Genomic DNA, 14,611 nt, shown 5'->3' with positions numbered 1-14,611 from the left:
TTTTAAGATTTAGAGGGCTCCTTCTTTTCCAACCTCCTAATAAAGTAAAACCTAGAGGTTACTCTGCTTGAGGCCATTTGCTTGTTGGGGTCCATGCAGATTTATATCCTTACATTTCAAAGGCTTTGATTAACCTGAGTATTGCATTAAGTCTGCTCTGTGCTTGGTTGAACAGTGTCAGATTTAGGGCTGTGAGTGTTGTGTTTATGATAAATGTTTAATGTCTCATAGCAACGCTCATGCTTCTCTTTTCGCCTTGATAATTTAAAAACAGAATAATAGGAAAAGGGTGTTAGAGGAAGAATCATCACAATCTACCAGAGTAGTTTCTACCAGCTGTTTTCATTTTCCTGTTTCCTTCTGGTCCTTGACATCCTTTTTTAGATCCTTGTAATACTAGTAGATACTTTCACATCTTGTTTTTCCATTTTGTGCTGTGTTATGAGCATTTTCCCATGTTGCTCCATGGTTCTGTGATGCTGTGCCGTCCTTGATGCACCATGTGGAGGTGATTGGCCTTTCTTGACTTGGCTGTCTCCTATTTTCCTTCATGGTTGTTTCCAACTTTTCAATTTGGCAAACAAAGCTGTGGGGAAATCTGAGCATTTTCTTTTCTTTCTAGATTGTTTTCTTAGAAGAAAATTCTGTGTGGCACATTACTGGCTGAAAGAGTGTTTTTAAAGATTTTCTTAAGCATTTTGCCAAGTAGCTTTCCAATAATTTTGTGCCAATCTCTGCTGCCACAGAAATGAGTATCCAAGTTTTCTTTAAAATAAAAATGTATGCATCCATATTTCTAGATTTATTTTTGGCTAAGGTGATTGCCTTGTAGGCATTTCTAAAAACTGTGGACTTGCTTTCATTTACATTGCAATCAAGGAACAGACCAGCATCATCTCGCTCTGTGATAAAGGAAGCATACAAGACCATCTTTTCACTTCTGTTGGGTCTCACATATCAATTGATGGAGCATACAGTTAAAATCACTGAGTATGTTTTTCCGAAAGAAGTTTTTTTCTCTCTAGACTTGGTCTTCCTTTCCCTGCATTTTCCTGTCAAGAAACTGAAGTGGAAATTACCCTTAAAAAGTCCCACCAGCTGGGTTGACTCAGAATCATGTCTTTTTCTGCTGAAATCTGTTTCTTGTGTTAGAGAACATAATTCTAAAATTAACATTAAGTTAATTTAAAGGAACAGAATAGGTTGGAATGAGCATTCCTGCCTTGTTTTCTTTCAGATTATTCCCAGATGTGGTGAGGTTATGACTTAGGAGGCAGTGATAGAGGAGACAAGCAGAGCCCCCTCCTTTTCTAGCAGCCCTTTGTCTGCCCGGATGTTTGCTGGGTATGACGGCCTACTTTAGCAGTATCTAAGTGTGTACTCATCTTTTTCCTTGTAATTGGTTTGTATTAGTTGAGAAGGTGGAAGATGCTTCTTCCCCAGCATTAGGTTCCAGTTGGACTCATGCACTGCCTAATTGAGATTTCGTGGTGTTATTCATGCTACAGTGTGTGACCAGAACTTGCAAAGGAGCTAGCCTGGGTATTGATGACCGACCACTGCCATGACATAGTTTGTTATGGTGGCTAATCTGGGGCACAGCATTGCCTGTACCCTATCTCTCACTTTCTCCAACTAGCAAGGCCAAGATTCCCTAAAATCATGGGAGGCACCTTTTATTTTTTAAAAAAATTGTTACCCTGAGATTTTTTTAAGGCATGCAAACTGGGGACCTGGGGTGTATGTGGGAAACGGTCTTGGTATGGGGAGAGATGAGAGGCCTCCCTTCTGTTCTTACCACTCCCCTTGTCATCTGGATGTGCCTTATACAGCAGCACAGATCCAGGTCCTTGGAGAGCAGTGTTTCCTGCGGGAGCCCCACCTGGTACTAAATTAGGTGATTTTAGGTAGTACTTGGAAAAACATTACACCAAATTGTTTACATTTTGATGTTTTTTTCAGTCCTTGTGGTTACCCAAAGGACAAAGTGTCAGTTTGGTGCTAGTATGTCTTTAACACCACTCCAGCACTCCATCATCTCTCTTTTTATTTTTTTTAAAGATTTTATTTATTTATTCATGAGAGACAGAGAGGCAGAGACGCAGAGGGAGAAGCAGGCTCCATGCAGGGAGCCTGACATGGGACTTGATCCAGGATCTCCAGGATCACGCCCTGGGCTGAAGGTGGTGCTAAACCGCTGAGCCATCCAGGCTGCCCCTCATCTCTCTTTTTAACTAAAAGAACCTGCCTCAGTCTCAGCAAATTTGGAACTAGACTTTAATTATATTAGTTTGTTTTCATTGTGTTTAATTTTACGCTTTTGTTAGTAAAGTCACACTGATTTTTATTTGCAGTAGTAATAAATGTTTTTCTTTCAAAGTACATTTTAAAATAAGTTTACTAAAAGAAAACAGTAAGTTTAAATAGTTTTGGATGGCAAGACTAGCAGAAGAACTATAGGAGCGACAAGTCTGAGAGACCTTATGGTAAAGGAGGCCTGGCTTGGGCTTGGAGGAGGCAGATGACTTTGACCACTGATGCCAGGAGCTTTATGGAGGACCTCTGCTTCATTCAGGGATGGGCTAGTTTGAGTGATGAGTAGTGGCATGGAGGGGGCTTGAATGGGCAGTGTTCTGGGTAGTTGTAAGGATTGTAGTGTTAATTCTTCTCTTTTCCTCCTTGTAGAAACGGACCTGAATTTGAAGCTAGGATACGACAGAATGAGATCAACAACCCCAAGTTTAACTTCTTGAACCCCAACGACCCTTACCATGCCTACTACCGCCACAAGGTCAGCGAGTTCAAGGAGGGGAAGGCTCAGGAGCCCTCAGCCGCCATCCCCAAGGTCATGCAGCAGCAACAGCAGGCCACCCAGCAGCAGCTGCCCCAGAAGGTTAGAGCCATCCCCTTCCTTCATATCCCCGGGGCTGAAAGGGAAGCCAGGCCAGGGAGGGAAGGATAATGAACTCTGTTATCCAAACCTCACTGCTAGCCAGGAGAAACATGAGGTTTTTATCCACAGAGGCAGACACTGAGGCTCAGGCAGCATAGTATTGCCGCCTTTGACGTTTCCTGAGCATTGCTTATCTGGCTCTATGCTCAGTACTTTAGGAGTCTTGTTGGCACCGCACAGCAGCTGCTTGAGGAGAACAGCAAAGTGACCATTTTACAGATGAGGAACCTGACACTTGGGGAAGTAGGATTTACCTGGGCCATAGAGTCAATAGTCCACAGAGTTCAAGTTCTTAGCCTGTACTTTTTGCCTTGACCATGGAGTGAGGACAGTGCTGTGATGTGGCTTGTGGGCCCCTCCTTGAGCCATCCCTCTCATCCATCCTATCTTCCCAGGGCCCTTCCTTGTGGCCTGCTGTAATACCCTAATCCTCTTTAGGTCCATCACTTAGGACAGTTAGGGTTGTCAATGAGAACAAGAAGAGCTGGCACATTTTGCCTCCTTTATAGACCTAGTCTGGTCCCTTCTCTTTGCTCTATTCCTGGACCATGGTGGAAAAAGCTACCTCCTGTTTTACAGTGGGAAATAAAGGTTGGAATAGATTCTATGACCATGCATTACCATTTACTACTGCTAAGGCCTCAGACTACCTCAGTTTCCTCATCTATAAAAGGGATTCATAGTACCTGTTCTATCCACCACATGGTTCATGTGGAGGCCAGATGAGGTAACAAACATGGAAGTTCTCTGTCCAGGGGGTCCTCCGCACACATGTAGGGCTTACTGTGTCCTCCGTCCTCCTCTGGTGGAGTTTAATAAGGCATTTTCCCGTCAGATCTTCTGCCCCTCAGTTTTGGCCCTTGATTTCAGGGCAACAGCAAAAATACAGAAGGGCAGGTTCTTGTTCGAAGCCATTTGGGAATTTGAGTCCACAGTTTGCCAAGAAACTGGGACTCTTATGAGTTAGGATTCTCACACCATGGGCCAGAGGTGTTTACATGATTAACAGGAGTGTAGAGGTCTCTGCCATCCTGTCTGGGGTGTCTTCCCATCACCTCTCAAGCCTCACATTCTCTCTGCATCTTAGGTCCAAGCCCAGGTGATCCAAGAGACCATCGTGCCCAAAGAGCCCCCTCCTGAGTTTGAGTTCATCGCAGACCCCCCGTCCATCTCAGCCTTCGACCTGGATGTGGTAAAGCTGACAGCTCAGTTTGTGGCCAGGAATGGCCGCCAGTTTCTGACCCAACTGATGCAGAAAGAGCAACGCAACTACCAGTTTGACTTCCTCCGCCCGCAGCACAGCCTCTTCAACTACTTCACAAAGCTGGTGGAGCAGTACACCAAGGTGCCTCGCCAGGGCAGGGGTGGGGGTGCTGGGCCTAGGGAAGGAAGGCACCATGAATAAGCACTGGATCTACTCGTGTCTATAAGGACATGACTCCTCTGTGGACCCTCAGGCAGGTGTTAAAAATTATACTTCGGTGTAAGATCTTGATTTCTAATTCAGTTCTGCCTCTTAAATGTAACATAGACTGCTGGTTTTAAATAGAAGTAAAATGTGTGATTGATAACTGCCATTAGGCTGGTGCCTGCTGTGTGACAAGGCCAAGTGATGCTAGCTGCTTTTAAAGTATATTGAAATATTCAGTTGCCTAGCACAGATGTGAGAAGAAGCAAGCCCTTAATAATTACCTCCTTTTGCCCAGTTTGCTCTTCATAAGAACCTAGGAGATATTCCCTCCTTCCCCTTTTTTTCTTTATAAGGCAATTTTTTTTTTAAGATTTTATGTATTAGGGAGAGAGAGAGAGAGGCAGAGAGACATAGGCAGAGGGAAAAGCAGGCTCCCTGCAGGGATCCTGATGTGGGACTCAATCCTGGGACTCCAGGATCACGCCCTGAGCTGAAGGCAGATGCTCAACCACTGAGCCACACAGGCATCCTCCTCTACCCTTTTTTAAAAGCAGAAATAGGCTCAGAGAGTTGAAGTCATTTACTCATGGTCGTCAGCTAGTAAGTAGCTGCACTCAAATATTTATATTGTTTTTCACTCCGAGGGGTACCTTACATTAGAACTATAATGTAAATAAGCACTGGGGTTAGGAGTTGGGGTAACTAGGTGATGGGGATTAAGGAGAGCATATGATGTGTTGAGCATTGGGTGTTCTATATGTTGGCAAACTGAATTAAAAAAAAAAGCACTGGAAAACATTTAACATAAGTAAGGATAAGCTAGTATTGTTGGGATACTTGTATATGTAGCATTCTGTCACTTAATCTCTAGTAATTTACAAGGTAGCCACTCATACTTATTTTACACAGGAAGTAGGCACACAGTTAACTTGGACAGGATCACACATCTAGGGCTTGCTAAACTGGGACTTGAACTCTGGCATTTTTACTCCAGAACCTGAGATCTGGGTGTTAGGGTCTGGATTAAGAAGATCTTAATTATCATGCTACATTGTTAGAATCAAGATTGGGACAAGTCAATATTAATATTTAAAAACAATCAAATTAACTTCTTGCAAAGTACACTGATACAGACTTGCCAGTGGCTTGTTTTTCTTGCTCCACATGTAGCTGAGGTTGTCTTCCCTCTTTACTGGTGTGGTTTATACATCTGTTTTTGTTTTTTAGAGTAGCACGTTAAAGATCTGACTTGAAAAGATTTGTAATGGTTTACTCTTAGTTCACTTTAAGTATGTAACTAGAAAGGATTATAAAGGTGCATGTGTTTGGAAAATGATCAAATCCAAAAATGGTGGTGGAATAGCTAAAACAACAATCATGAAAGCCAAAGGTTTTGTGTAATTAGTTATCCAGGAGCAATTTTAATTAAGCCCTGTGTTATTTTTCCTTTGTGTACTACTTCCAGGGTTGAAGGTCTCGAGATTCCTTTTTATTCTGTTATTTTCCTGTTCTTCTTTTTCAAGATTTGGGTATTAACATTAGCATTTTAACCTGAGGTCACTGGTGTCTGTCTCTGGTCATTGGAGACCATAGGAATAGATTTATTCATGAGGTAGAGGTATAGGGAGGATAGAGTGGGGCTGAACCCACTTTACTAGTGACAATAAATACTATTGGGAATTTATGCTGTTTTGAACAAAGCCATCATTCGTTGTCTCATCAAATATATGTTCGTTGTCAGACTTTATTTCAAATGCTAGACATAAAATAGTAAACTAAAGATAGAAATCTCAAAAAAAAAAAATAAAAATAAAGATAGAAATCTCTGTTTTTGTGTAGTTTCTGTTCCAGTGAGGGGGACAAGCAAGTGCAACGTCAGTGGATGTCCGATGGTAATAAATACTACAGAGAATAGAAAGCAGGGGACGGAATGTAGGAGATGAAGTCTGTAGGCGGCAGTCTGGAGTCCGGGTTGTCAGGGGAGCATGTGCAAAAGGGTAGGAACAGCCCTGTGCCCTGAGACCAGCCAGCACATGTACACTATATGCTGAGTGATGAGCAGTGCTTTTGCCTATTTTCCTGCCGATCCTTGCAACAGTTTTTTAAGTTGACTCTGCCAGCTTTAAGTGGTGGTGTCACTATTTATAGAAGGCAGCCAAGTTACAGAGGTTAAGTAACTTGTCCAAAGTCACACAGCAAAGTGGAGCTGGAATTGGGACCTGGAACCCCATCCTCTCACTTTTCCTGTGCCTTTCTACAGGTCCCGGAAGGCCACTTGTTTGTCCTGTATTGTGTGGCACTGACACCCTGCTTTAACTCTTCATATTGCAGATCTTGATTCCCCCTAAAGGCTTATTTACAAAGCTCAAGAAAGAGGCGGAGAACCCCCGAGAAGTTTTGGACCAGGTAAACTGAATTATAACTAGTTAGTGGTGGTGTGGGTTGTTTCATACTTGGAATAAGGCTCTGAGGTGGGACCTTATTCAGTTCAGGCACAGGAGTGGTGGGAAGAAAGGCCTTATGGCCACAAAGGCTGAAGAACCCTGGACTCTGCTCTCTTTCTACTTTCTCTCAGCTTTACTGGATCTTCCTCTTTTCTGTCCTCACTAGAAGCCAACTGATTATTAGATTAGATGATTAGAAGCCAACTCCTGAATAGGCTTGCTGGTGACAAATGCCTTTTGCTGCCCCAAGTTTTCAGAGTCAAGGAGAAAGAAGGCATATTGGTGCTGCCTGTTCTGGGTGGCTGCATGAAGCCTTTGTTTCTCAGGTTCTCAGATTGCTGCTTCTCTTGTGGGTATGTGTTGTCACATACACTTCCTGGGACAGAGTTTGCTGCTCTGTGAGCATAGACCTCCTTGCCAACTCAAGCAGAAAACTGAGGTTATAACAAATGGCTGCCCTTGGGGCCCAGACACAAGGTTTCTGTGACATTTAGAATTTTTATTCTTTCCAATCTATGGGTCTGACTGAAACCAAATGCAAATACCAGCGTTTACTCCGGAAGTTCTCCCTGTAGACAGAACAGCCTCCTGTTTCAAAGGAGATGCTGGATTTGGTGAAGGGCCTGGAGGTGACCGCCCCATCAGCAGCAGACCCTGATCAGCTTAGCATCATGCCATTTCTGTCTCTTCAGGTGTGTTACCGGGTGGAGTGGGCCAAGTTCCAGGAGCGAGAGAGGAAGAAGGAAGAGGAGGAAAAGGAGAAGGAACGGGTGGCTTATGCACAGATCGACTGGCATGATTTTGTGGTGGTGGAAACCGTGGACTTCCAACCCAATGAACAAGGTAGATCTGTGACTCCAGATGAGTAGCCAGGAGCCATCCTGGAACATCTCAGGTATACATCTTTTCCCAGGGAGCAGCACAGTCCCGCAGAGAGTTTTATCTGTCTGTTTCATCTCTGCTATCAGAATCCTTCAAATTTGCCACATTGCCCCCACTTAAATCCAATAGAGCAAACATCGTGCCAGATGTTGGGTGGACGTCTGGAGCTGGGAGAGAAATCGGGCCCTTGGAGAGCTTACAGTGTGGGGAGGGCAGACTGATGGGTCTTTGCTAAGGATTGTCTGTGGAGGTTGCCTTTGACTCTGAATCACCCTCTACCAGGGAATTTCCCTCCCCCCACCACCCCGGAGGAGCTGGGGGCCCGAATCCTCATTCAGGAGCGCTATGAGAAGTTTGGGGAAAGTGAAGAGGTTGAAATGGAGGTCGAGTCTGATGAAGAGGATGAGAAACAGGAGAAGGCAGAGGAGCCTCCTTCCCAGTTGGACCAGGATACTCAAGTGCAAGATATGGATGAGGTATATGCTCCTGGGAGGTCCTGCAAGCTGGCCTTTCCCTCTGGAGCTTAAGGAGATGGTGCTTTCCACAAGTCAGATCCAGCTCCCTTATGAACCTTGAAAGGAGGCATGGGTCCCGAAAAGGGATCCCAGCTGAGCAGCTGCCCAAACCCAGGCAGCATAGAGCCTCTTTCTAGCTCTGGCAACAAAGATTCATTCACAGGCAAGGATCTAAAAGCTGTGCTGGCTCTGTTCTGTGACCTTCCCCCCTTGGCCCAGAGGCCCTATTCTCCCCTGCCCCCATGCCAGCTCTCAGTAAGGGAACACTTTTTGCCACATGCTTTGATGCATTTGAGCCTAGGCCCAGATGATTAGTGGTTCCCAGAGCTTTTCTCAGTGTAGACTGTGCTTCTTTTCGGCCGCCTCTACCACCCCTACCCCCCCTCCCGCCCCAGGCAGGCATAGAGTCTCCGGAGCCAAGCTGCTCTCCTCCTCTTGGAAAGAAATTGTGTGTGAGAAGAAAGGCCCCTGTGTCTGTGGGAATTAACTTTTTCTCTCCCTCCCAGCATTGCTCCATGAGTAGCTACCATTGAGCACTGACTTGCCCCCCGCACCCTCCCTCCCCAGCATGTTTAAGTGCCCTTGGTCTCCTGGGACTGCCTGGTGCCAGCTGCTGGAAATGCCTGGGCGGAGTGTTAGCACCACGGCCCCCAGCACTCCCATTCATGTTGTGAGGAAACAGCTTGGCCAGCTGCCGGCTGGCCTCGGCTGCCCCCAGAGGCTTAGCACATAGATGCTGGCTGGCAAAGACCTAAGTTCCTTGCCACCCTGAGAGCCATCAGGGCTTAGCTTCAGGGAGGTGGCCTGTCAGCCATTCTCTGAGTCCTACCATTGCTTTGCTTTTCAGGGTTCAGATGATGAAGAAGAAGGGCAGAAAGTGCCCCCACCCCCAGAGACACCGATGCCGCCTCCTCTGCCCCCAACTCCAGACCAGGTCATTGTTCGGAAGGACTATGACCCCAAAGGTAGGGCCTGCATTCCTGCCTTCAAACGTTCCCCAGAGCTATCTGTTTCTAGGAGAGAGTGAGGTGGCTTGTCTCGAAGGCATTGATAACCCATCCTTCGCAGGCCTAGCGGTGGGGAACAGAGCTGAGTCATCTCTGGTGCCCAAGTGCCTTGCACAGTACCAGGTATAGCATGGCACTAAATGGATGTGTCTCAGATGAGTGATGTGTAAATGAAACAACAGTCTTGACCCTGACTACTTTCCAGTGTTCTCATTCAGGCATCTCTGTTTCCTTTTAGCTTCCAAGCCCCTGCCTCCAGCTCCTGCTCCAGATGAATATCTTGTGTCTCCTATCACGGGGGAGAAGATCCCTGCCAGCAAAATGCAGGAACATATGCGCATCGGACTCCTTGATCCCCGCTGGCTAGAGCAGCGAGACCGCTCCATCCGTGAGAAGCAGAGTGATGATGAAGTTTATGCACCAGGTGAGGTGGCGGTTCTCCCACCCGGTCCATACTTCTCTGACTCAGTCCTGACTCAATTTGACCCATAGGAGTCTCTAGACCATGGTAAACTTGCTTTAAGTAAATGGCAACAACTAAGATCAACAAAACACTTTGAGGATAGTGGATCCTGTGATGCTACAAAAGAACTCCCCATTTTCTATAAAGACTCTTTATAAGACTCCTCTAAAGGCAGGCACCTGACATGGATGGCATCCCAGAGGTTTCAGAGCTAGGAAAGTTGACCTTTTTGGGGCTGTCTTAGAATGAGGGCTCGGGTGGCTGGAGCACCCTGAGTGCCTTTGAAATGAGACACAATAGGAAGAATACTTTTGTCCCAGAGGCAGGAGACTGAGCATTTAGTCCTGACTGTTACTTGCCATTTGTGTGACTTGGTCTCTCAGTTGCTTTTCGTAAGTCAAGTGGTTGGACAAGCTCTAGTGTACAGGCTTAGTGTTAACCAGGCAGCTTTCCCCAGGCTCAGAGGAGAGGCATGCCTTGTTGGGACCCAGACTCAGCCTGCCCCCATGGGGCTACCCTATACCCTGCACCAGGAGAGTTCTATTAGAAAGGCACCTGGTTTTAGTTTCCTTTTTGTCCCCTGCCTCTATTCTGTGACTGTATCTAGGTCTGGATATCGAGAGCAGCTTGAAACAGTTGGCTGAGCGGCGTACTGACATCTTTGGAGTAGAGGAAACAGCCATCGGTAAGAAGATCGGTGAGGAGGAGATCCAGAAGCCAGAGGAAAAGGTACAGTTCTGATGGATCCTAGTGCCTTCCCCACCCTCACACACCTAGACTTGGGCTGTATTCTAGGACCCTTGACAATCTGTGGCCTTGCTTTTCCTTGCAGGTGACCTGGGATGGCCACTCAGGCAGCATGGCCCGGACCCAGCAGGCTGCCCAGGCCAATATTACCCTCCAGGAACAGATAGAAGCCATCCACAAGGCCAAGGGCCTAGTGCCAGAGGATGATACCAAAGAGAAGATTGGCCCCAGCAAACCCAATGAACTTCCCCAGCAGCCACCACCTCCATCTTCAGCCACCAACATTCCTAGCTCTGCCCCACCCATTACCTCTGTGCCTCGGCCACCTGCAGTAAGCCAATATCTATTTTGGGACTGATCTTGTAGAGTTTGGTTCTTGGGGCCAGACACTATTGGCTGTGAAGGACAACTTCTTTATGGTAGAGCCCAAGTACTGCTTGGGTCAAGTTGAGAGACAAAGGACTCTTTAATTTTCAGTGGGAACCTCTAGTCTGATCTTCCATCTTTGGGAGGATTGGAATAGGGAGGGAGGCAAGAGGCAAATTGTGAGAAGCAGGCTTGGGGCAGAGAAGGGCTACAGGGCTTAACAGATCTTCACGTACTGATGGCCTGACTCCAGAAAACTAAGTTGAGGTCAGCTTCTTCTTCTTTTTTTTTTTTTTTTTAATTTTATTTATTTACTTATGAGAGACACAGAGAGAGGCAGAGACACAGGCAGAAGGAGAAGCAGGCTCCATATAGGGAGCCCGATGTGGGACTCGATCCCAGGACTCCGGGATCACGCCCTGGGCCAAAGGCAGGCACTAAACCACTGAGCCACCCAGGGATCCCCGGTCAGCCTCTTTAGTGGCTCTTTCAGTGTCTGCCACAAGCAGCTGGTTGACTCGCAAGTGGAAAGAGTGTTCTCCTCAGCCTCTCGGCATAGTTCCTGTCAGAGTCTGGTTGTGAGGCTGCAGTCTGTCAGCCCCAGGGGACTCTGTCAGAGCTGTCCAGCCCTCATCCTCAAAGGCTACAGGTGGCTAATCTTATATGGCCTTAAGGTCCCGTTTTGGCTTCCTGTGACCTAATGGATCCCTTCTCCCCCACAGATGCCGCCTCCTGTTCGTACCACAGTTGTGTCTGCAGTACCTGTCATGCCCCGACCCCCGATGGCATCAGTGGTCCGACTACCCCCAGGCTCAGTGATTGCACCCATGCCACCTATCATCCATGCACCCAGGATCAACGTGGTGCCCATGCCTCCCTCGGCCCCTCCTATCATGGCACCCCGCCCACCTCCCATGATTGTGCCAACAGGTCAGTGTTTCTTGTATCACTTGCCAGGCTATTGGGTCAGCACTATAGACCAAACTCTGTGAACAGAGCAGTGGCTAATGGTAGTGGCCAGCTATTTTAGCTGGGGCCCAGCCCAGAGGAAAGCCATGGCTTCCCCACATGAATGATCCCTGGGCTAGGAGCTGGGCAGCCACAGGTCCTGGGGGAGATAGTGGGGTTTGTGTACTGAATGGTCAGGCCCCAGACAGGTGCAGAGGTCTGGTCATGCTTGCTGTCCACTGGCCCCTGCTGGCAGGGAACTTGCTGTCCGTTATGGGCAGTCTCCGGGGCCTCCCTGCCAGGGAACCTGCTGGCTGCCAGACTTAACAAGTTGACCCTTCACACCTCTAACTGGGAAGAGCAGGAAACCTTTGCAATCTCCCCTCACTTCTCACTGGCCCTCAGTTCCAGGGCCTTCCTCCCACTCATGAGACTACTTATTCTTGTCCTTGCAGCGTTTGTGCCCGCTCCACCTGTGGCACCTGTCCCAGCTCCAGCCCCAATGCCCCCTGTCCACCCCCCACCTCCCATGGAGGATGAACCAGCCTCCAAGAAACTGAAGACAGAGGACAGTCTCGTACCTGAGGAGGAGTTCCTGCGCAGAAACAAGGTATGTGAGTGCGCACCCGTGGCCGTGGTGTCTAGTTGGGGGATCCAATCCTGCTGCAGTTACACACTACCTGGCTAAGTATCTGCCTTCAGTTCGGGTTATGATCTCAGGGTCCTGGGATCAAGCTCCACGTCAGGTTCCTTGCTTAGCAGGGAGTCGGCTTCTCCTTCTCCCTCAGCCCCTCCTTTCCCCATAATCGCTTGCTCTCGCATGCTCTCTTTGTCTGAAATAAATAAAATATCTTCGAAAAAATAAAGATTTTATATATTAGAGCATGCACAAGCCTGGGGGAGAGGGAGAAGCAGACTCCTGCTGAGCAAGGAGCCTGACCTGGGGTTTGATCCCAGTACCCTGGGATTGTGACCTGAGCCAAAGGCAGATGTTCAACCAACTAAGCCACCAGGCACCACTGCTGGGCATTTTCTTACCACTTTTTCAGTTCCAAACTTACCAGGAGTCAGGGTAGAAGTCATTTTAAAGAGAAACCAAATCTTGAAAATGGGGAGTCAGTTGTGCCATGTCACTAGTTACATTAGTAGTGAATTGGGCCAGAGTCCAAGAGCCCAGACGGACAGGTGACATTGTTTAGATTGGCCCAGGAATAGGAAAGCATAGTTCCTGGTGGGCTCAGGGTTCCCAGGGCATAAAGGCCATGTCCTGTTTTGTAGGGTCCAGTGTCTATCAAAGTTCAAGTGCCCAACATGCAGGATAAGACTGAATGGAAACTGAACGGACAAGTGCTGGTCTTCACGCTCCCACTCACAGACCAGGTATGAGTTCTGTGGCTAACTGGCATCAGGTGCAGGGGGTTCAAGGAGACGGGGCAGCTTTCTTCAGCTGACCTTAGCAAAGGGGTGAGCAATCTTTTGGTCCCACAGGTCTCTGTCATCAAGGTGAAGATTCATGAAGCCACGGGTATGCCTGCAGGGAAACAGAAGCTACAGTATGAGGTAAGTCAGATAAGTCGGTGGTCCTGCCCCTTGGGTCTCAACACCTCTGCCATCCCAGAAGCTAACTCCTCTGTGGAATAAAGGAATGGGGAGATGTTGGGGTGGCCACATGAGTCTGTCCTAGAAGTGATGTTGCCTGGGAGTGCCAGGGTAGGTTAGCCAGACAGGGCGAGGCTCTGATAGGGGGAGCCCTCGCAGTATAGTCTTGTGTGTGGCCCAAAATCTTTTGCCTCAATGGCTAGGGTGGACATCAGGAACTAGACTTGGGAATGCTATAGTGGGCTTCAGGCCCAGTGGTGGAGCCATCTCAGCCAGTGTGGTCTGGGGTAGTAGCCTGGCTTTGTGCAGGGACACAGAACTGATCATACAGCTCAACCTGGTACCCACCTGGCCACAATGGGGCTGCTTTATTCTCCCTCTTAGGACTTTGACAAATTCCTGAGCCTCAGTTTCCTGTTCTATAAAATGAGACTCTTGGATTGATCTCTAAAAGGTCTTATGATTTAAGAGTCAGAATTCCATGGGGTTGGTCTGGGTCAACATCTGGGGAGTTGACAAAGAGGAAAAGCATGGGTTAGTAGGAAGGAAGGAAAGCAGAGCATTCTAGGGGGAACCGGAGACCTTCAATGTCACCCTCTGCCACCCCCATCCCCACCCCCACCCCCACCAGTGCCCCATCTTGTTGCAGGCTGCTGTATTCACTGAGCTCAGAGTGAATGGATGTTGGGAGTTATGAGACTGTACACTACTCAGGGCCAGGATGCCCTGTGCTAAAGCATACTATCTGTTTTCCAGGGTATTTTCATCAAGGATTCCAACTCACTGGCTTACTACAACATGGCCAATGGTGCCATTATCCACCTGGCCCTCAAGGAGAGAGGCGGGCGGAAGAAGTAGAGGAGAGAAACCTGCTGTTAGATCTCAGCCACTGCCGTTTTTGCCTCTCCTGTCTCCCACTGCCCTATTCTCTGCCCCAGCCCCAGGAGACCCTGCCTTGCACATTTGTTTCTCTCTCAACTAAATTTGGAAATTCAAATTGTCCTGACAAGTTTTCTTCTTCACATGGGTAAGGGAGAGCTTTCTAAGCCAGTCTTCTCCCCAGTGGTCTCTGGAATCCTTTTGTGTTTGAGTCTTGACTTGAGGGGATTCATTTCTTTGAGTAGCATGTTAGGAGATGTGAACTCAGAAATGTCCTGTGGGATAGTGTCATAGTACTAAGTGGCACGTGGCTGATAGAATATGGTTGTTCTCATTGTTAATCATTTTGTATCTTGCCATGGTTGTCTAATAAACCTCTTGTATCCTTCTTGTGAAA

At 47.5% G+C, this 14,611-nt stretch overlaps 1 protein-coding gene across 1 annotated transcript in view; it reads left to right on the top strand.

Annotated features, from left to right (window-relative positions):
• The window catches only part of SF3A1 (splicing factor 3a subunit 1), an 18,840-nt gene extending 4,229 nt beyond the window's left edge, over positions 1 to 14,611 (top strand). The window contains exons 3-16 of the mRNA XM_072803215.1: positions 2,686 to 2,893; positions 4,041 to 4,298; positions 6,696 to 6,770; positions 7,501 to 7,651; positions 7,973 to 8,166; positions 9,053 to 9,170; positions 9,451 to 9,636; positions 10,283 to 10,404; positions 10,508 to 10,753; positions 11,511 to 11,718; positions 12,192 to 12,346; positions 13,015 to 13,116; positions 13,225 to 13,296; positions 14,092 to 14,611. Coding sequence (XP_072659316.1) covers positions 2,686 to 2,893; positions 4,041 to 4,298; positions 6,696 to 6,770; positions 7,501 to 7,651; positions 7,973 to 8,166; positions 9,053 to 9,170; positions 9,451 to 9,636; positions 10,283 to 10,404; positions 10,508 to 10,753; positions 11,511 to 11,718; positions 12,192 to 12,346; positions 13,015 to 13,116; positions 13,225 to 13,296; positions 14,092 to 14,193 — 2,197 coding nt within the window. The 3' untranslated portion in view covers positions 14,194 to 14,611. The remainder of the gene's footprint in view (positions 1 to 2,685; positions 2,894 to 4,040; positions 4,299 to 6,695; positions 6,771 to 7,500; positions 7,652 to 7,972; positions 8,167 to 9,052; positions 9,171 to 9,450; positions 9,637 to 10,282; positions 10,405 to 10,507; positions 10,754 to 11,510; positions 11,719 to 12,191; positions 12,347 to 13,014; positions 13,117 to 13,224; positions 13,297 to 14,091) is intronic.

Source organism: Canis lupus, chromosome 27 (genome assembly GCF_048164855.1).
Source record: "Canis lupus baileyi chromosome 27, mCanLup2.hap1, whole genome shotgun sequence".
Lineage (NCBI taxonomy): Eukaryota > Metazoa > Chordata > Mammalia > Carnivora > Canidae > Canis > Canis lupus.
This window is presented reverse-complemented; position numbering and strand designations above follow the sequence as displayed.